This window comes from Saccoglossus kowalevskii, chromosome 16, assembly GCF_978046115.1.
Source record: "Saccoglossus kowalevskii chromosome 16, keSacKowa6.1, whole genome shotgun sequence".
NCBI classification, from domain to species: domain Eukaryota; kingdom Metazoa; phylum Hemichordata; class Enteropneusta; family Harrimaniidae; genus Saccoglossus; species Saccoglossus kowalevskii.
The window spans coordinates 16,934,093-16,957,529 of record NC_140656.1 but is presented as its reverse complement, the minus strand read 5'-3'; the positions used below and the strand labels follow the sequence as shown (position 1 = coordinate 16,957,529).

At 34.4% G+C, this 23,437-nt stretch overlaps 1 protein-coding gene across 1 annotated transcript in view; it reads right to left on the bottom strand.

The window, feature by feature from the left end:
• The window catches only part of LOC102802118 (ATP-binding cassette sub-family A member 2-like), a 65,814-nt gene extending 43,106 nt beyond the window's left edge, over nucleotides 1-22,708 (bottom strand). Inside the window, exons 1-2 of the mRNA XM_085490902.1 lie at nucleotides 22,426-22,708; nucleotides 11,592-11,732 (exon numbers count right to left, since the gene is read on the bottom strand). Coding sequence (XP_085347028.1) covers nucleotides 11,592-11,702 — 111 coding nt within the window. The 5' untranslated portion in view covers nucleotides 11,703-11,732; nucleotides 22,426-22,708. The remainder of the gene's footprint in view (nucleotides 1-11,591; nucleotides 11,733-22,425) is intronic.
• Nucleotides 22,709-23,437: the final 729 nt, after the last annotated feature.

Genomic DNA, 23,437 nt, shown 5'->3' with positions numbered 1-23,437 from the left:
TCAGATCAACGCGTTCAGTGGTTTCAGATCAACGCGTTCAGTGGTTTCAGATCAACGCGTTCAGTGGTTTCAGATCAACGCGTTCAGTGGTTTCAGATCAACGCGTTCAGTGGTTTCAGATCAACGCGTTCAGTGGTTTCAGATCAACGCGTTCAGTGGTTTCAGATCAACGCGTTCAGTGGTTTCAGATCAACGCGTTCAGTGGTTTCAGATCAATGCGTTCATTGGTTTCAGATCAACGCGTTCATTGGTTTCAGATCAACGCGTTCAGTGGTTTCAGATCAACGCGTTCAGTGGTTTCACATCAATGCGTTCAGTGGTTTCACATCAATGCGTTCAGTGGTTTCACATCAATGCGTTCAGTGGTTTCACATCAATGCGTTCAGTGGTTTCACATCAATGCGTTCAGTGGTTTCACATCAATGCGTTCAGTGGTTTCACATCAATGCGTTCAGTGGTTTCACATCAATGCGTTCAGTGGTTTCACATCAATGCGTTCAGTGGTTTCACATCAATGCGTTCAGTGGTTTCAGATCAACGCGTTCAGTGGTTTCAGATCAACGCGTTCAGTGGTTTCAGATCAACGCGTTCAGTGGTTTCAGATCAACGCGTTCAGTGGTTTCAGATCAACGCGTTCAGTGGTTTCAGATCAACGCGTTCAGTGGTTTCAGATCAACGCGTTCAGTGGTTTCAGATCAACGCGTTCAGTGGTTTCAGATCAACGCGTTCAGTGGTTTCAGATCAACGCGTTCAGTGGTTTCAGATCAACGCGTTCAGTGGTTTCAGATCAACGCGTTCAGTGGTTTCAGATCAACGCGTTCAGTGGTTTCAGATCAACGCGTTCAGTGGTTTCAGATCAACGCGTTCAGTGGTTTCAGATCAACGCGTTCAGTGGTTTCAGATCAACGCGTTCAGTGGTTTCACATCAACGCGTTCAGTGGTTTCACATCAATGCGTTCAGTGGTTTCACATCAATGCGTTCAGTGGTTTCACATCAATGCGTTCAGTGGTTTCACATCAATGCGTTCAGTGGTTTCACATCAATGCGTTCAGTGGTTTCACATCAATGCGTTCAGTGGTTTCAGATCAATGCGTTCAGCGGTTTCAGATCAATGCGTTCAGCGGTTTCAGATCAATGCGTTCAGCGGTTTCAGATCAATGCGTTCAGCGGTTTCAGATCAATGCGTTCAGCGGTTTCAGATCAATGCGTTCAGTGGTTTCAGATCAATGCGTTCAGTGGTTTCAGATCAACGCGTTCAGTGGTTTCAGATCAACGCGTTCAGTGGTTTCAGATCAACGCGTTCAGTGGTTTCAGATCAACGCGTTCAGTGGTTTCAGATCAACGCGTTCAGTGGTTTCAGATCAACGCATTCAGTGGTTTCAGATCAACGCGTTCAGTGGTTTCAGATCAATGCGTTCAGTGGTTTCAGATCAACGCGTTCAGTGGTTTCAGATCAACGCGTTCAGTGGTTTCAGATCAGTGCGTTCAGTGGTTTCAGATCAATGCGTTCAGTGGTTTCAGATCAATGCGTTCAGTGGTTTCAGATCAACGCGTTCAGTGGTTTCAGATCAACGCGTTCAGTGGTTTCAGATCAATGCGTTCAGTGGTTTCAGATCAATGCGTTCAGTGGTTTCAGATCAATGCGTTCAGTGGTTTCAGATCAATGCGTTCAGTGGTTTCAGATCAATGCGTTCAGTGGTTTCAGATCAATGCGTTCAGTGGTTTCAGATCAATGCGTTCAGTGGTTTCAGATCAATGCGTTCAGTGGTTTCAGATCAATGCGTTCAGTGGTTTCAGATCAATGCGTTCAGTGGTTTCAGATCAATGCGTTCAGTGGTTTCAGATCAACGTGTTCAGTGCTTTCAGATCAAGTATTTTTTTCCCATTTTTCGGAAGAAAAACATGGCGGGAAAAGTCATGTGACTGCCTATGTATTTATTCATGAAAAGGGTAGCCAATATCAACAATGCATCCCTTTTTTTCAATTGATATTGGTGTGTCTGTAAAGGCTTTCAAGCAGGCAATGTGGTATTAAAAACGAAAAAAACAGATTAGGATTAACTAAATTTAGATGTTCTGAACATTTCCTACCCGTTGAATGAGAAAGACGGTATAGAAGTATTATTGGTGAGAATGGAAAATGGTAACACTACCATAATATTGCGATCATAGTGAGGATAAATAGTGTAGGAAAACATTTCTAACAGCTCTATTGGGCAGAAATATGTTTCCACCATATTGGATTTTGCAAAGGATTATGGGATGGAAATTGAGCCATAGAAGGCATGGGGGGGTCCTCATATCTTTTCCCTACAGCCCTGTGAACCTCTCCTTTTTTCAAGCAACTTTGTTATTTATTTTTTTTTTAATTATATGGTTATATTGTCGAGATTTATTTTTAGAGTTTTTACTGTCTTTATAACCTGTGTACAGAGAACCAATTTATTTTGATGGTGCTTTTTTTTTAGCAATACTTATAAGATAAATATATTTATAGCTTCATGGTAAATTTTTCTAAATCCTCAATATATTTTTAATCTATTATTGTTATGATATTTTGTGTGTTTTATTTTACTTTACAAACTGTGTATGTTTGTGTACATTTACTATTTAATCACACTTTAATAGTTTGCACTGAATGTGTTAAATGTAATGTAAACTTCCTATACAAGGTGATACTATTAGGTTTATTAGGCGTGTAATAAGACCATTACCTGGCATATTAGACAGCACATGGAACTATAAACCCCAGGAAGAACAACCACTTAGTTTCCTTTGAACTATGATAGTTGCCGCGATGTCGAATGTTTATTTTGACTGTTTATTTTGTCGCATTAAAAAATAAGCCGATTTACGCAAATGAACGTTTATCTCCGACTATCGGTCATTTTCGGAGTCAATCGGACGACTCCGGGAGATCACGTGACCGAGTTGTTCCGGTTATAGCATAAAAAAACAATGGCGCCAAGACAAAAACACTGATAAATGATCGACATTCAACGGGGAAAAAAAACACATTGCCACTTCTGGCGATCGAAGGGAAACACGGAATTAGTCGGGATATCTCAACAACAAACAGCTCACCAAACCCCATGTTTCGCAAACTTTCGCAACCTTATTTTTTCGAGGGTTGAAAAAAACAAGAAGTAATCTAAAAACGACATTAAAAATTATGAAAACTCGCTAAAACTCCGACCCGTTGCATGATTTCCGGTACACTGAAGGTCACCCTGCAGACCGACTTGTTTGCGCATGCGTAGTGAACGAAATATTTTACTGCGCAGATATGAAAATTTTTTTTCAAGTTTTCCGTTTCCAGCAAAGCGGTTGAAACGGGCGTATCGGCGGCAACTAACATGGAGTATGACTAATGTCGTGGAAACAAAAGCGAAAGCACTGTAAGATAAACTAAGACAAAGGTTTTTTTAATCCTCTTAGTTTCGTTGTTCTTCCTGGGGTTTATAGTTCCATGGACAGCACGAGTTTACAGGCACAGATTGCGGAGAAATAATTAAACACCAAACTGTCCTAAACAATGAGCATTTAAGGTATTCCCTTCAAATGCTTGTAGCTTAGCTTCTAGTGAGCATCGCATAGTTTCTTCCTTGATTTCTACAATTCTTGTTTTAATACTGTAAAATGACTAATTTTCACAGGGTTAAAATTTCGCTGATTTACCATTTCAGGCATATTCAGTGGGTTTTAAATTCACGGTTTTATTATTTTAATAGACAATGTGCTCTATGCTCAATTTCACATATTCACTGGGTTTTAATTTAGCTCATTTTCCAGTCAGCAAAATAAGCAAAATTAAAACCCAGTGAATAATTAATCCTTTTACAGTACTGACAACCACTGAAGCAAGGTTAACTATACATAATTGCATTCATAAACATATGGGCAAAGTAACTATGTTAAAATTGTTTCGTTCTATTTTGAGAAAACTGAAAGAATCTGTAGCAGTGACAATTCCACTAAAGGTCAACCCTGCTGTCATTGTAGATTACTCAAATTTCAAGTTCAAGTTTCAAGTAGTCAAGTTTCCGTTACATAATTATAATTGTTTATAATCCCCAAGATAAACGATGGTAACATCTTTGTTGATTTTATACATACAGAACATTGTTTTATATTCATCTATTTAGTAAAATTACACATAGTATTAAGGTAGCGAGAAGGTTTTGTGACGTTTTTAAATAAAACATTCTCTGTCTGTTGTCTCGTTCAGAACAGTAATTTAGGTTATATATATCAAAAGACTAAGTATAGAGGTGCAAGTTCGCACAAACTGGACAGACATTGTTTACATAATTATCACGTGACATCAAAAATGGCGAACCTTGTAAAAATGACTAAGTACGCGATTGCGAGAGCACACTGCGGAATTTCCTGGTGAAATTTAAGTTATGCATTGTCCGTAATCAAGTCCATTGAAATGCGTCTCCGATAATCAAAAGACCTATTATTCCGATTTCTATGCAGGTTTGTTTTTTTGTCCCCAAATTATTTCATACTTGGCACCTTTAACAGACTATTATTCTGTGACAAAGCATTTTCTTTAAAAACCCAGACATATTTCGCACCATCATTATCTTTTGAACGATAACTGCGAGTTTGAATGTCCTAGTCCGAACGCACTTCATTTGGCGGCGGTCCCAATGAGTCGTTCTCGATCAAAACTTCAACTCGAGAAAAACGCGAAAAACAGTTTTGGTTAATAAAACACTGTAGATTTGATGCATTATTATAAATATACACTAAAAATGGCCAAACATATTAACCACTGATATCATAGAACTCATAAAGAGTGTCAGATAATGAATAATTTCAAGCTCGAGCGTGAAAAATGAAGAAAACTGCTGGGATTTGAGTCCGTACTGCAGGAACGTTCGGGTTTTCCATTGTTATGCAAACGAACAACGAGGGATAATCCTCTGACAAACATTACTGTCCCACTGTACACGCTGACAGTTTACAAACAAGCTAATCCTTCAAGTGTCTCAAATAAGACATCTAATAAAACGGTTTTCATGGTGAAACAAAATGGCCGATGTTTGAAAAAAAATTGCTGTGTCAGAGTGCGACACTGAGCGGCAGATTTTTCTTTGCCTCGTCTGTCAACGCTTTCTTTATTTTCTTCGCCATTGCGTTAGAAAAAAAATGTATTAGTAAAATAGAATATTGACTTGGAAAATAAAACGATTTAAAAGAAAGTTGTGCAAAGTTACAGTACTCCTTTCGCACAACCTCCCGCCCGCTTCCGCTTTCCAATCACCTTTTTTCTCTCGCTTTTGCGACCGCTTGTTGAATTCAACCGGACAATTTCCGCTTTTTTTTCGACTGCGCAAACCCCAAAATATCACCGCCCACCTGCTCGCTCGCGCGCATTTAAAATTCGGACTAACAGAATAATTTCCGAGGTTCACATTGTCTTATAATTGTCTTTCTGGTTTTTATAGATGTTGAACAGCTGACAAAAGTTCAAATACTTTTTGTTTTAACTATATATAATTATATGCACGCAACCTGACCCTTTGACCTCGATTTGGCGTGGGCTGAATATTTTATTTTAAACAATATTCTGACGTGAAATACAAAATGTATTTCAACACAAGTACGACATGGTTGTCTGGGGTTTCTTTCCTGATTGTTGAGTCTTCGCAATGTGTTTTGTATAATTATTGTTGTTTTCCCCCGATGCTGAAGGACCGTAAAGCTAAATGGCAGTTACATGCATGGGCTGAGTGAAAGAAAATATTTCTAAGCCTAAAATAAAACCTAATATTACACCTCTTTGTGTATTTGTTAATTTTACATATGTTTGTCATGACAGTATGTTTGTAAATATCTAGAAAAATCTCGTCTTTCGTTGATAATTTCGATTGTTTGTTTGGAATGTCGATCCCCATTGGTTTCTCCATACTGAGTTTAGGAAGGGCGTCGATCAACACCGTGACAATCAGCCGAAAGAAGACCGTAATTCATGGAGATCATGTCCGTAATTTGTGGGCTGAAACCCCAAATAATTAATCAAGTATTATTATTTTAATATATATTTTATTTTACATCGCAAAACTAAACCATGCCCAAAACAGAGCTAGAGTTGTTCGCGGTGAAACAACCGCATTGAAGACGATGCAACTTCAACTAGCCATTTCTTACCTTGAAATAAAAAAAATAAAAATTCGAAGAGCATCGGGGAAAATATTAATAATCATCCTTATCAATCGCTTGCTTTATTTTATTCGAATCCATGAAATTCACGATTTTTTTTACATTTGTTGGCAACTTCCGCGCTAAAAAAGATTGAAAATGTGGGTGTGGTTATTTTGCAAAGTCCTGTTGATAATACGGACAAATATGGTTCTGTGACCCAGTTCGTGCTCCGATCAGGTGACTCTCAGCCAATCAATGATGTTGTAACAAAGCTAATTGAAGGGTCGTTGTACAATCCAATCACCGGCGTCGATTCACATAGTTGTTTGTGCTGTGACAGGCTTCAAAATTATTCGCTGAAAAACATATATTTTGACAAACTGATGGAATTTGACCTTAGTTCAAAAAGAAAATACTAGGCTAAGATACATTAGAGCTCACGCGAATCAGTTTTCTCTGCAAGTTGTGAAATAAAGTAAACCAGAGTAGCGTCGATGATTTTCAGCCCTGAAGGACATTGAATTGTTCATCGACTGGCCACCAAATAGTTATGGCTATAACTAAATTTGACACGTTTTTCTTTTAAGCCCAATAAATTATTCATACATGTCAAGCTCTGTTCGATTTTTTCAGGGCATGTGGCCGTTTTTAGTCGAAAATATTTTTTGTAGGAACACTTTTGCGGTACGTATACAGTATAGACCGAGCTCATTCAATGATCGTGACTTAATTTTAAAAATTGAATGTCAAATTTTACCAGACGTGGACCGATGTGGATTCGATATCGTTATTTTTGGAATTAATCACTAACATTTCCTTGTTTCTCTGCTCTGTCAAAAGGAGTTACCTAGGCTTTTTTCACGTAACTGTCTCATTAAAATAAAAATAAAAATATTATATCTAGAACAAGCACCCAAAACACGTAACAAGAGGTCCCAGTTCAGTTGCTTTCACGATACAAGTGTAATACAGCTATTAGATTTGAAGTGTCGTTCAGAATGTAATAATAGTTAATACTAGTTGTATGTTCACACTTCACTATCAAAACCACCATTTCGACCACCCATGTGCCAGTTTTCAGTGTTTGGGCGAGCGGTCAATGTTTTCAATAAGCGAGCGAGCGAGCGAAAAAAAAAATCAAAGAAAGCTTAGAAAGAACTCCCATGTGCTGAGAGTATTGGAGACACATTAAATATAATTCGAAATTACTTACCAGATTTGAGTGTAAAACTAATGAGGTCTGCGCAATGTAACAGAACCAAAAAATTATGAATTATTATGCTTATTAGGGAATTAATATGAACAGATTTTTACCCCAAACTAATTAGGTTTGTACATTGTCCTAGAGCATCTTTGTACTAAGTTTCATTGAAATGGAATAATTAACACCGCGAAAACTCCAAAATTTCGACCCCTCTAAAAATTTGACCGCCTATTTATTTGCCGGGTTTCGGTGTTTTATTTACCTCCAAATTTTCGACTCCACTAAAAATTGCCGACTCATTCTTATTCGAAAATTGCGACCAGTTTTAGTTTTCCCCCAAACGAAAAAAAAACCGATGTGAGCGTTCAAACGGGACCTTCCTCAAAGGCATGAATCCGGGTTTCTGATTGACTGAGAGATTTTTATTTTATTGGTAACGAAAATATATTCTAAATAAACGAAGTTTCAAATAAAAACGAACACAAAAATCTCGGCATGCTGCGTTTCTGAATTGTTGATTATTACTGTACTCAGTAGTGATTATAATAATGTACACAAAATAAATTTGTTGAATGGTTATGAAATACAAATAAAAGTCAACTTAGTTTCATCGTAAGCGAATGATTCCGGTCTCGTATAACTGTTTGATGCTGTAGGATATCCGCCATGTTCTCTTAGGTCAAATAGGTCAAATCGCTAATTAACCAATCAAAAAGCTGGATGATGCGAAAACGGCATGATTTTTTTTAAATAAAAAAATTAGTTGTTTTTAAAAAATAAACTGGTCATCTGAAGAATAATTTAACATTGTTCACAGTGATAACAGCTCATTCTCGAAAGGAAGCTTACCCGCTCACGCTAGTCACGATAAAAATCATACACGTGTACTCTTGAATAGACAGACGTCAATGACTACGGTAAAACTTAGACTCTATTTTAGCCGGCAGGATTGATTGAAATGTCCGAAAAATGACGCCAAAATACACCTTAAAAGTCCCATTTTATTTTCTTAAATCCCATTATATTTTTTAATCCAAGGGCGAATTTACGGCAGAATTTGGTCCCTCAAATCACCGGTACGGTGCTCAAATAAGGGACACGTGAGCTTTGATTCTAACCGGATACATTGCACTGGGTCGGGGAGATCGTTTGCTAAACTTCCATGTATCTTTTGTCCAATGGGTACCTGTACTTCGAACATTCACAAGTTTTCCTAGGTAGTGCGAGACAGCTTTGTCTTTTGACCTATTAGTTTTGTGCTGACCTCTTCTCCGCGTCTTGATGTTTTGTTTTGCTTGTCATAATACTCACTGATTGATGACTTTGTTTAGATTTTGAGTTACAACTCGGCCACGACCTTTGCTTTTACCGTGAAACATGAGGAAGTTTACGTCAATTGACGGACATTGCATTTTTTAAAAACTAATGAAGCACACTGTCTATCATCCCCATTTTTTTTTGCTGATTTCTATTCTGAAAAATTCGACCGTCCGAAAATGCACCTTAATTTTGACTCTAAAAACACGTCACATTTCTAACACAAATTATTTAAAACCAGTCGAAATTTTGGAGTTTTTACGGTACTTTAGATATCAGTGTGAAAGATTAAAATTGGTTAATTATGCAAATTAGGTAATTAATATGTACAGATTTTAACCCACAATTATTCAGGTCTGTCTATTGTCCTACAGCATCCATGTACATTCATTGATATGTGATGTATAGTACCTGAGATATCAGTGTGAAAGTTGGTTAATTATGCAAATTAGGTGATTAATATGCACAAATATTTACCGGAAACTAATTGGGTCTGCATAATTCTAGATTCATTGAAATATGATGATTAGTACTTTAGATATCAGTAGAAAAGCTGAAAATTAATTATGCAAATTAGGTAATTAATATGCACAATTATTTACCCTAAAACTAATCAGGTCTCTGCATAGTCCTAAAGGATCTATGTACCAAGTTTCATTGAAATGCGATGATTAGTACTTGAGATACCCGTGGAAAAGCTGAAAATTAACTAATTATGCAAATTAGGTGATTAATATGCACAAATATTTATCGAAAACAATCAATCTCTGCATAGTCCTTGAGTATGTAAGTACCAAGTTTCATTGAAATGTAATGCTAACTACTTATATCAAATGCTGAAAATTAATTAATTATGCAAATTAGGTAATTAATATGTACTGATATTACCATAAAAACTATCAGGTCTGTGCAGTGTCGTATGACATCTATGTACCAAGTTTCATTGAAATGTGATGATTAGTACTTGAGATATCAGTGGAAAAACCGAAAATTGACTAATCATTATGCAAATTAGGTAATTAGTATCCACGGATTATTACCAAAAACTAATCAAAACCTAGCATTAGTTCAGAGCATCTATGTACCAAGTTTCATCAAAATCCAATGAGTGGTTGTTTAGATATCAGTGGAACAGTCATGGAACCACTAAAAAATAGCTAATTATCATGCAAATTAGGTAATTAATATGCACGGATTTTTACCAAAAATTAATCAAATCTGCGCATATGTTCAGAGCATCTATGTACCAAGTTTCATCAAAATCCAATGAGTGGTTCTTTAGATATCAGTGGAACAGTCATAGAACAGCTAAAAATTAGCTAATTATCATGCAAATTAGGTAATTAACGAGCATGGATTTTTACCAAAACCTAATCAAATCTGCGCATTGGCCCAGAGCATCTATGCACCAAGTTTCATCAAAAACCAATGTATGGTTCTTGAGATAGCAGTGGAACAGTCGGACACACATACACACATACACACATACACACATACACACATACACACATACAGACACACTAACTGCAAAGACTCCCATTTTGTGCTTCGCACATGGGAGTCAAAAACGCGATTAAAATGCGGTCGGTTTCCGGTCGGACAAGACCGCGTGGTCGGAAATTAAGCGATAAGCGGTCGATGTAAAAGCGGAAGGTTGGGCGAAATGAGTACTGTATGACCATGTTTCTCCGACGAAGTCTCGACTGACAATAATGCTGACAATGGACGTTAGATAAACACGCATTGTTTGCAACTGGAAGCTTATCACCCGTTATATCAGAATCGTCAACAACAGAGTATACAGATAAGATTTTATCATTTAATTCCTTCCAAAGATAAACACTATGCAAATATCCACGAAACGGCAGTTGTAGTCTTTTCTGCTAGTGTTTTAAAACACTAATTTGAGCAACGTTATTTCGCAATTTCGATCTTTTGTAAACTTGGGGTGATGTATCAAGGTCTAAAGTAACCGTTTTATCAATTTTTGAAAAATCAAGAAAAAAGTGAAAATTTCCCTTCTCGCTACCTTAAATGTTTTGGTATTAACGTCTAAGGCAGGTATTGACTGGCAACATTAGTTGAGTCATAGTTAACGACATACATGTAGCCTGTATTCAGTTGAATTGACAATAGTGGACCACTAAGAATAGAACAATCTACTCATGAATCCAACGTCAACATTTTGTCGACTTTTTCATGGCTAGCAATGGTTAAAATGTCAGTGGGGAAGAAATTGACGCACAACTATGAAATCACTTTTATAACAAATTTGAACGCAATATAGTTAATATGCATATATGTTCAATTAACGAAGGCAATTGCACTAATAGAACTAAGATTATTATTGTATCCTAAATTATTAATTTTTTAACAAACTTCAAACATTTTGCTAATATATTTCAAAAATGTTCAACTTTTTTGATTTTGATCAAATTCGGTAGACATTGTCAAATTCTGTCGTTTTTCTCAAAAATTAAAACCAAATTTAGAAAAAATTTGCAGCAGAAAATTTTATAAATACTTTCAATCAAAACATGACTGGCAAGTGATGTCAAATTCTGTCTGAACCAAAATTAATATTGAATTTAAAGAAATTTTGCAGAAAATAAAAGCAAAACTTTTGATATAGAAATATCAAATTAAAACTGTTCCAAAAATAATTTTGAATTTAGAAAAAAAAAATTGCAGAAAAAATGAAAAAAATTTGATCAAAAGGTTACTTGAAATAAATCTATTGGGGTCAAGGGTCAAATATATTTGCATATCAGCTGTACTATAATTCTCCCTATCAGAAGTGCAGGTACCTGGTTCTAAATCAGAAAACATTAGGTGTAGTATATTCTATGTAGATTCACATGTTTAAATAAAATGTGGTTGTAATACAAAAAAAAAAATACATTTTCAACTTACAGGACTTCTCTTCTTCTGAGTGTAATTCTTCCATAGCAACAGCTGCAAATGTCTCCAAAAACTGACAGAATCCACACAGTCGTCCTCCGCATCCTTAGTCACCTCGTCCATGGATGGTTTACTATTTCAATCAGCGGTACTCTGTAATAAAAGAAATGTATCCTGGTTGTTATACATGATATCGATTGCATAATGCCAAGTGCGACTTTAGCAGACTTTATTAACTTCTACAAACCCACGATTCTGATTAGTTCTTACCCCAGAATTACAAAATACTATTTATCAAAATGAATTTTTAAAAATTTGAATATGCATCAGGGGGTAAATAAATCGGTGATAATGTGCGTCTGGCTAGGAAGATTCTAGTCAAACTGCTAACATACCAGTTTTAAAACAAATAATGTAATATATAAGGTAGATCCAACAGATGAGACTAAAATATATCACGCAACACTTATATATTGACAATTTTACATAATCCACGGTAGTCCTATAATTAGAAACGATAAACAGAGGCTGAATTATCAAAACATTTGGGAACATATATTTTTAACCTTCTCGCCACCAGACTTGCTCGCCAAATTTTTTCTGCACTTTTTTCATATATTCTTCAATATTTTTGGAAATGAACCCTAATTTTGGAGCCAGCAAACAAATGTTTCATTTTTTTGTCCCAATCTTTTGAAGGAAAGTGCAGACTATAAACATAACTGTTTTGTAAATTTGTGATGAAAAGAGGGAACTGGCGATTAAACGGTTAAAATATGCAATTTACATTCTACCTGTGGAATTGTTAACCAAGTTTATATATTTGTTAAAATATTATATTTACAGGTGTAGCTACTCACAAAAAACAGAGTAAAATTCAAACAATGTGATGTTCAACTTTCATTCAATTTTTACATACAAATACCAATATCCAACAAAAAGTGAATCAGACTTTTTAAAAGTCAAAAACTTATTTTTATAACATATCTCCTTAAATTGTTAAGAGCATAGGAAAAACAGAAAAACATACATGATTACGTCACTGCTCCAAAAAAAAGAAATTTATACTTGAATTTACGGCTGGTTATAGGATGCATGTATCACATTACCTGTACCTTCAAACTTGTTGGTGTGGAGAATAAAAAATAACTAGCTTAAGGGGTCAGTTTATGCAAATTACTTCCTGAAGTGAATTTGCATTGTTTTCTTACAACAAGTGTTTATATTGAGCCGCATTTAGCCTGCCTGGAGACAAAAATAATAATAAAAACTGAATAATAATAATTTTATAATAACTAAATTAGCTGCAACACCGATATTATAGTTATTTTAAATTTTCTGAATAAATCGATGCATAATGGCAGAAATATACAAATAAAATAGTAAAAAACAGAAGGTCAGTCAGGGGATTGAATGAAAGATTTGTTCAAAATCAATCCCATGTCCCATGTCAATCCCTCATTTTATGAGGGCCAGGGTATGCAGGACTATTCCATTCTAATTTGTAGGGTCCAGTATTCCACTGAAGGAAGGTGGGTTTCATATTTACAGTTTATGTAGTACACAAAAGTATGCATTCATTTCTCATTTATAGATGCTATATGCGTTTAAGAACAACAGACTGAATTTTGAAATGAAAAAAAAAAAAAATTGGAGCAAAGTTAAAATTACCCCCCTCCATCAGTTATGTCGCAACCTGCAAGTACTCTGAACTGATCAGTGATGACATAGCAGTACAACTGTACAAGTACATGTATACAAGTCATGAATTTGAAAAACTGTCCGAGAAGTTGTGAAAATTAACAAGCGACTTAGCAGTCAAAATAGTCCCACTGCCTTCCTCAAAAGAGAGTTGATGATGTTCTAAACGATGAGATATTAACTATTTGCCACGCTTATTCATGTTCCCACAATGTTCATGCCATATCACAACCATACCATTAAGTTGGGCGTTGCCATGGCAATTACAATTGTTATCATCTTGTTACAAATCTCATGGAGGTCAACCCATGGTACCTACATACATAGGTATTAAAGTAGTTTTTAAGAAGTCGCAAATACCGGTAGCATTTTTTTTACCAAAAGCACAAAATATTCATCAAATAGAGAATTGAAGATAACATTACAAAATGAACAAATTTGACAAAGGTCAAGTGAGGCTAGCTACATGCCAAGTATCAAAGCAAATAAGCTGGTAGTTTCAAGAAGAAGTCGAAAATAAATTTTTTTTACCAAACATAGATTTTTTAGACAGAAAAGCAGAAAGTTAGATAAATATTGGGTGTATAACATCAACATCACCATGGTTCAGCTAAGAAATTACAAGAATGCTGATCACAAAGTCTGCGATACTACTAATATTAATAATTAGTTAATTATTAATTATAAAGAGACCAAGGCCAGACAAAAAATATTAATGTTTCTGGTCACTGTGCATGTCACTAACAAAACGTCCACCGGGCTTTATTTTTTACTTTTTAAAAAAATTGAGAAAACATGCAAAAAATAATTTTGAAAAAGACACTAAATATGTTAAAAGAAACAAATATATGCACATCAAACTTTTTTTGCACCGAAATAGAACGCGTTTCCACATATTACTTACTGTATAATACCTTTGATTTGAGCTTACAGTATTCTACAGTAAACTTATATACAGTGCATGCATATATACAAGTGATTTAACTTAGCAGGTGTCTTGATGGTTGGCTGGCTGGCCGGATGGTTGGCTGGCTGGCTGGCTGTTCTTTTGTAGTGGTGACTTGACAAGTTTATGTGTTTGACTGTTTGTTTGTTTTGTATCAATCTCAAATGCCCCCCCCCCTTCTCAATAGATAACAATCTAAAGACACTGATGTGCAATATAAATCATTTGTACCCCAGAGTAACAGTATTGCAATGTTTTTTGCTCGGTGCACGCGGCTTTGTAACAGTCTTAGTATAGTCTTGTATAAACAGTCATTATTTTTATAAGTTTATCAAGTACTGTCGAGTAAGAACAGAAATCAAGTCTTGCAGACTGTCAGAATACTATGGTAGTCTTAGCAGATATATAATTTGATAAATTTGCGATCTGTAGAGAAAAAAACTTCCATTTTGTCAGTACAAATCCAAATGAATCAAGCCGAAAAAATAATCTATTTTCATTGTAGCAGCCAACCGAACATTTGATCCGGGATATGAAAGTCTTAACAAGGAAAATAAGCATCCTTGACTTGTGTTCAATATAATACACATAATGCACGTATGAAAACATCCACTCGTAAAAAATAAAGAGAGTCTTATATACAACTGTCTGGGTACTGACTTTGGCAGGATAAAAGCAAAATTATATAAATTAAAACTCTTCGAAAAAACTACATTGACCTTCACTTTGGTAAGTTTTGACTGAGGTCAGATAAATAAATTGTGTGGTTCAGATAACATGCACTTTAAAAACAGATATGAAAGGTCAGATTTTAAATTTAATTTTTTCTTCTTCATTGTATTTTTTTTGGCAAAATCTTTGTTTAATGATTTTCACGGTAAAGTCTTTCTAATTAGCCAACATTTAGGATAACAAATTCTGCACTTTCTTCATTCAAGTCTTGTTGAAATCTTGTGTGATTTTGACACATCTTTCTTTATTTTTTTTATGTTTAGCCAAAAAAAGTTTAAGTAGGCAATAAATTTTAGATACATGTAGAATGAAGACCACACATATATTTTTATTTGACCTAGGTTATTTAATTTAATCTAGTTATAGCCATGGTTGTTAGTACAACATTGTTTTTTAATCAAATACAAACCTTTGCAAACAAGCATTATGAAAGTTACGAAAACTTTCAAATTCACATAGCAAATTAAAATATTCTACTGCAATAGTTAATTAGCATTTATTATAATTTTTGTTTAATGAGTAATAACAAAAATTTAACTTCTTTCTTTCTTTCTTTATTTTTTTATTTATTTATTTACAAATTTATTTATTTGATAATTCAATTACACGAGAATAATATTATAATTTAAAAACATAGTTTTTCAGATGTTTAATACCTTTCTGTGAGTGATGATGACATGTTTTTATTTTAAATGAATATATAAAATAATACGTGTAGTTGAATATAAAATTATATCGTCATTGGCAACGGGTTAACACACCCTTCCAGTGACCAACAACAAACATATGGCCAGTATTATATGGCACTACCACGCCCAAATCATTAAATAAATCACACCATAGCTGATCAGACCACATACATGGGACACAGAAAGAACATTTAACTTTGACCCCAAAGTACAGCAGACAAAATAAATGTCGTTTATTACGACATTGGTTGGGGTTAGAGTGACACTAGCGTGCAGACAGACGACCTTTATTGACCTGACGCTTGTAAACAGATAACAATCAAGTCTGTGAGAGACACAAATAAATATTAATAACAATTTTCTCATAAATTACGTTAAATATTGTATCGCAACTGGGCTTCAGCTAACCTTCCATCAGTCGCCAATGGCAAATTAATTTACGATTCAGCTACCAAACATGTCATTTTTGACACCAATGGCTTAAAGACATTTAGAACCAAATACTATTCTGAGATAATAATCACCCACACAAAAAAAAAAGAATTTAAACATCTGAAAAACTTATTGTCTATTTAAATAACTTGTGAAATATATTGTGATATATGCATTTATAATATATGTTATTCCCTCATCATTTGCCACGTTGCGAAACACTTTGCTAGTTAGTGGGGAAAATAAACTTGCAGTACTCGCCACCAGAGCGAGAACTACTTTACTCTAAGCAGTAGCCTAGTATACGTGTTCACATGAATTATAATTTTACAAACTCGAACGCAAATTTGGCTTTTTCATGAAAATAGATAGCTAATAAGATGAATAAATCTTAAATTTAATTTGTAGTTGATTTAAACAGGGCTCTATGGCAGAACAAATATATTTTTTGGTATTAGACTATAAATAAGCACCGGTAAATGCAATATGAATAAAAAAAATATTGAACTTACTACTCCCCTCATTTCTGCTTACACGATACAGTTCTTTTTTGGTCTCCATTACATTTTACGAAACCATGGTCAGAATAAGTCTGACAAATAAACACTTGTGAAGCACATGAAATTCAATCTACAACAACGATATCAAGCTACAAAGTCTTGTTTTCTAACCTCTTTATTTAAGTCGATCGGAAAAACGATAAAAAAACGTTATAACTTTACATAACCATTTCCTTTAAAAAAAATCTATGATATTTACGGTGTAAAACTTAAACCAGAGAATATTATGAGCTCTATTGTAAAATTAAAACTACAGGTAACAGGGTTAAAGGGTTGTGGCCCATTGCGTTGTGTCATATTCGATACAAGTCTCATAGCAACATATACAACATATGTAAACTGCAATGTTTGTTTACACAAAATTTGAACCTGTGCTGCATGATTACCATCTTTGAAAGAAACCATGCTCAGAGGAGCCGTTATTGACAGAATACAAATACTGTAAAATACTTTATTTTCGCTTGAAATTAATTTGCCCTATAGAACTGATTCAGTGAAAATAAAATCTAGCAAATATACTATTTTTTCCTATATTTTACATTCAATTTGTCAGAAATCAGTGAAACTAAATTCCATACAAAACACACAAAAAGCTTTTTGAGCGAAAATTAGTTCCAGCTAAAATAAAGTATTTTACAGTAACTGCTAAAAATGCATCTTTTTAAGAGAGTCTTATTATTTGTTTTTGGTCATAGGTTGTTTTTTTTATTTTCATTTCATGAAAATAAATCAAAGAAAGCGCTTAGAAAGAACTCCCATGTGCTGGAGGTTTTGGAGGCATATGAAGTACAAATAAGGAATACTGTATTTACCATATTAGAATCACATCTCTAATACACATATTACAAAAATTGTATTTACCGCATTGCATACAAAGTCATTGTCTTATTTTAACCATTTTGACTTGCTTATGTCGGTTAAATTTTAGCAAAATGCTTCTAACAGAGCAGTTACAATATTTAATCAAAGAAAGCTTAGAAAGAACTCCCGTGTGCTGAGAGTATTGAAGACACATTAAAAATGAATTCAAAATTACTTGTACATGAGATATTGATAGAAAAGCTGAAAACTAATTATGTACATCAGGTAACTAATATGAACAGAACAGAACAAAAACATTATGAATTATTATGCTAATTAGAGAATTAATATGAACAAATTTTAACCCAAAATTAATCAGGCCTGTCTATTGTCCTAGAGCATTTATGTACCAAATTTTATTTAAATGTGATGATCAGTAATTGAGATATCAGTGTTAATTAATTATGTTAATTAGGAGATTAATAAGCATAAATATTTACCAAAAACTAATTGGGTTTCTGCATAGTTCTCTTTAAAAGTTTCATTAAAATCCAATATGTGGTTCTTTATATATCAGTGGAACATTATGCAAATTAGATAATTAATATCCAATTAAAACTAATTAGGTCTCTGCATAATCCTAGAAGATCTATGTAGCAAGTCTCATTGAAATATGATGATTACTACTTGATATATCAAAAGCTGAAAATTAATTAATTATGCAAATTAGATAATTAATATGTACTCATATTACCCTAAAAACTATCAGGTTTGTGCAGTGTCCTATGACATCTATGTACCAAGTGTCATTGAAATGTGATGATTACTACTTAAAATATCAAAAGCTGAAAATTAATTAATTATGCAAATTAGCTAATTAATATATACTGATATTAGCCTAAAACTATCAGGTCTGTGCAGTGTTCTATGATGTCTATGTACCAAATTTCATTGAAATGTGATGATTACTACTTGAAATATCAGAAGCTGAAAATTAATTAATTATGCAAATTAGGTAATTAATATGTATTCGTATTACCTTAAACACTATCAGGTCTGTGCAGTGTCCTATGACATCTATGTACCAAGTGTCATTGAAATGTGATGATTACAACTTGAAATATCAAAAGCTGAAAATTAATTAATTATGCAAATTAGGTAATTAATATGTACTCATATTACCTTAAAAACTATCAGGTCTGTGCAGTGTCCTATGACATCTATGTACCAAGTTTCATTGAAATGTGATGATTACTACTTGAAATATCAAAAGCTGAAAATTAATTAATTATGCTAATTAGGTAATTAATATCTACTGATATTACCCAAAAAACTATCAGGTCTGTGCAGTGTCCTATGACATCTATGTACCAAATTTCATTGAAATGTGATGATTACTACTTGAAATATCAAAAGCTGAACTATAATTAATTATGCTAATTAGGTAATTAATATGTACTCGTATTACCCTAAAAACTATCAGGTCTGTGCAGTGTTCTATGACATCTATGTACCAAGTGTCATTGAAATGTGATGATTAGTACTTGAAATATCAAAAGCTGAAATATAATTAATTATGCTAATTAGGTAATTAATATGTACTCGTATTACCCTAAAAACTATCAGGTCTGTGCAGTGTCCTATGACATCTATGTACCAAGTGTCATTGAAATGTGATGATTAGTACTTGAAATATCAAAAGCTGAAAATTAATTAATTATTCAAATTAGGTAATTAATATGTACTCGTATTACCCTAAAAACTATCAGGTCTGTGCAGTATCCTATGACATCTATGTACCAAGTTTCATTGAAATGTGACAATTACTACTTGAAATATCAAAAGCTGAAAATTAATTAATTATGCTAATTAGGTAATTAATATCTACTGATATTACCCTAAAAACTTTCAGGTTTGTGCAGTGTCCTATGACATCTATGTACCAAGTTTCATTGAAATGTGACAATTACTACTTGAAATATCAAAAGCTGAAAATTAATTAATTATGCTAATTAGGTAATTAATATCTACTGATATTACCCTAAAAACTTTCAGGTCTGTGCAGTGTCCTATGACATCTATGTACCAAGTGTCATTGAAATGTGATGATTAGTACTTGAAATATCAAAAGCTAAAATATAATTAATTATGCTAATTAGGTAATTAATATGTACTCATATTACCCTAAAAACTATCAGGTCTGTGCAGTGTCCTATGACATCTATGTACCAAGTGTCATTGAAATGTGATGATTAGTACTTGAAATATCAAAAGCTGAAAATTAATTAATTATGCAAATTAGGTAATTAATATGTACTCATATTACCCTAAAAACTATCAGGTCTGTGCAGTGTCCTATGACATCTATGTACCAAGTTTCATTGAAATGTGACAATTACTACTTGAAATATAACAAGCTGAAAATTAATTAATTATGCTAATTAGGTAATTAATATCTACTGATATTACCCTAAAAACTTTCAGGTTTGTGCAGTGTCCTATGACATCTATGTACCAAGTTTTATTGAAATGTGATGATTAGTACTTGAGATATCAGTGGAAAAGCCGAAAATTGATTAATCATTATGCAAATTAGGTAATTAATATTGCACAGATTTTTACCCAAAACTAATCAAATCTGCGCATTAGTTTGGAGCATCTGTGTGCCAAGTTTCATCAAAATCCAATGAGTGGTTCTTTAGATATCAGTGGAACAGTCATGAAACAGCCAAAAATCAGCTAATTATCATGCAAATTAGGTAATTAATATGCATGAATTTTTACCAAAACCTAATCAAATCTGCGCATTGGCCCAGAGCATCTATGCACCAAGTTTCATCAAAAACTGATGTATGGTTCTTGAGATATCAGTGGAACAGACGGACACACATACACACACACATACACACATACATACAGACACACTAACTGCAAAGACTCCTATTTTGTGCTTCGCACACGGGAGTCAAAAATATAGCTGTAAGCAGAGGTCAGGGTGGTTATGGTATAACAATTATATATATTTAATGAAATCATGACCATATACAATGACCTAAAGTTTGGTCATATATCTTGTCAGACAACACAATTACAACAATACTTGCATGTCACTATCTGCAACAGTACTTGAGAGATTAAAGTTATGCATATTAATAAGATCACATGACCATATATAGTCATCTGATTCGTAAGTCGTGTTTCTTGTCCAATGCCTCCATTATAGCACTAGTTGCATGTCCATATCTGCAGCAGTGCTTGAGATATTACATTTATGCATATTAATGAGGTCACATAACCCTATTTATACAAAGTATGTAAATAATATGCGTGGATTTCAAATCTAGAAATTACCAGATCTGTGGATTATCCAAAAGTACCTATAGTACTGGTATGTACCAAATTTCATTGAAATTTCATGAGTGTTAAAAATCAGCTAATTAATATGAAAATTAGATAATTAATATACACAGAGTTCAACCCAAAACTAATCAGATATGTGCATTGCCCCCAGACCATCCATCTATCAAGTTTCATTGAAATCTGTTGAATAGTACTTGAGAAGCAAGTGAAAACAAGAAGACACCAATTGCAGTTTTACTATTATGCCTTTTCAAAGTATACATGTTACAAAATCACATGACTTCTGACCTCTGACCCCTTATTATACACATTGATTGGATCACTGATTGTGGAAACCTCTATTAAATTGGACAAGAGATGCCCCAAAGGGTTTTCGGCGATACAGTTCCCCTTTCAAGAATAGTCCTTTAAAAATACATATGTAGAAGAATTTTTTGTGTATGGTTTGGGTAAAGATTAAGTTTATACAGGATTGCTTCAATGGTATTACATGTAGTTTTGAGGAACAACATTTGGAAAGTATCTAGCTGCAATGAACAAAATGTTTACTGTAAGAGATTTTCTGATGTCATCATGCATAGTTTCAAAGTTGCTGATGTCATCATTCTTTGTGTTCCATTGCAGGTGATGTCATCATACTTTGTGTTTCAGTATTTCTGATGTCATCATTCTCTGTGTTTCAGTATTTCTGATGTCATCATTCTGTATTTCAGTACAGGTGATGCAATCCTACTTTGTGAATCAGTATTTCGAGTGTCATTATTCTATATCATCATATTCGTCTTGAAATATGTTTTGCTTGAAACTTTGTTAATATTTACTAGTTTAATAAAATTATAAAATGTTGTCGAACTTTATCAACTCTGATTCTGTTCTTTTTCGGGAGCTGTATTTTTATCAGAAAGACAGTAGACAATAGAATTTTTTTTCTTTCACAACAATACAAAAGGTGTAATGTGACCTGTTCACCCCAGTATCACTGGTACAACTAAACACGTATTTACGACTGCGTTTGTGTTCGACCCATGAAGCGAATCGCGTTTCGTTGGGCTGTATTAATTTCAGACAAGCGTCTGAAATTGTGACCGCGCCATGAGTTAAATGGGACGCAAATAAAAATGGCAACACACTGTCGCTATACTCAACACAAACAACACACTGAGTTTGTTTACATTCCTTTTCACAGTCATAGACAACGCGGTACAATAAGAGTGAAAACACGAAACAACCTTTTCCGCCCAGATAGCTGGTGACACTCATCAATAATGTTGTAAAGTTGCAACAACGTTCTCGCGCGTACGACACCGACAGTTAAAAAAATCGTGTAATATATCCCTGTGGTCTAGCCCCTGTTGCGTCAGTTACATGTTTTTAAAATGACCTAGTTAGAGTATGATGACCCGCTATCAAGCGCCGGTGGTTGGAAAGTTTTCTGTATGGGATTATACATACAGCGCTGAATGAGACCATGCGTTTATGTACTTAGCGATTACCAAAGACCTCTCACAGTAACATTCGCCCATATAATTCAACTCATGAAACGCTATGTTAACTAAATGCCCGAGGCTGAGCTGGCCCCCTCCATACACCCAAACCGATTATTGAATTAACTAATTGCCACCTACCTGTAGCTTGCTGCAAAAATACCTCATCTCACACGTAAATCAGGATAAGTCCATTCGATGTTGTAACCTGTAAGGCGGAGTCGTCAGTTTGGTCCCTGCTGCAGAATATCGCATGTGTGGAAATTATGAACTTTTTCAGAAGCAACTTGTCAGACTGCATAAATCGCACTTCGTCCGTCGCATCTGGTTCAAATTGACATAGATTAGAGACTTAGTGACGATGATGTTGGCAATATCCCCAACAGAATACACGCATAACGCAGGTGCACATGCAGCACTGGCTTGTGGTATGAATTACTCTCACTTGACCTCACTTGTGACCCCTGGGTTACCGGTAGGCTGTTGGCTGTAGGGCTCAGACCAACGCTAGAGGGCACACTTTCTCGAAACGTAAGACTTGAAATGGGACCTAAATCCAAAGGCAATTTTCGCATGTGCTTTAAATTACATGTGGAAACAAAATGTGATTACATGGTGTAATCTAACGGGTCAGAGGAGGAAACAGAAAAGGAAAACAATACAAATTTCACAACTTAGAGACAGAACCTAAAAATGAGAAAATATTGATGTTTGCTTCAAGTTGACAATAAATAACATTTAGTTTGCAGTTAAAATACATGTATAATGAATTGGACAAAAAGTCGCAAAATGAGACACAGTTGAAAGAACCCAAACAGGCATGTCGGTAATTGTATAAAGTTCCGTCCCAATCTGTTTGGTGTTTTATCACCACTGCCGAGTTTCTATTTGATTCTTCGTCAGTGCCCATACGAAGGTACACAAGACTATAATTGTTCGGAACCGCCACTCAGCAGCTGCCACGCCCCGGGCAGAAAACAGACACAGAGTCACTGTGACTTCTATGAATTAAGAGCGCTTTCGCGAAGTATCTACACAGAAGTGATACTTCAATGTATGTAGGCAATGAGTATATATATGCATAATTTAAATCACGTTTTTTAAATGAGCTAATTAAAGATGTAAATACATTCAAGACATATATATTATTTTC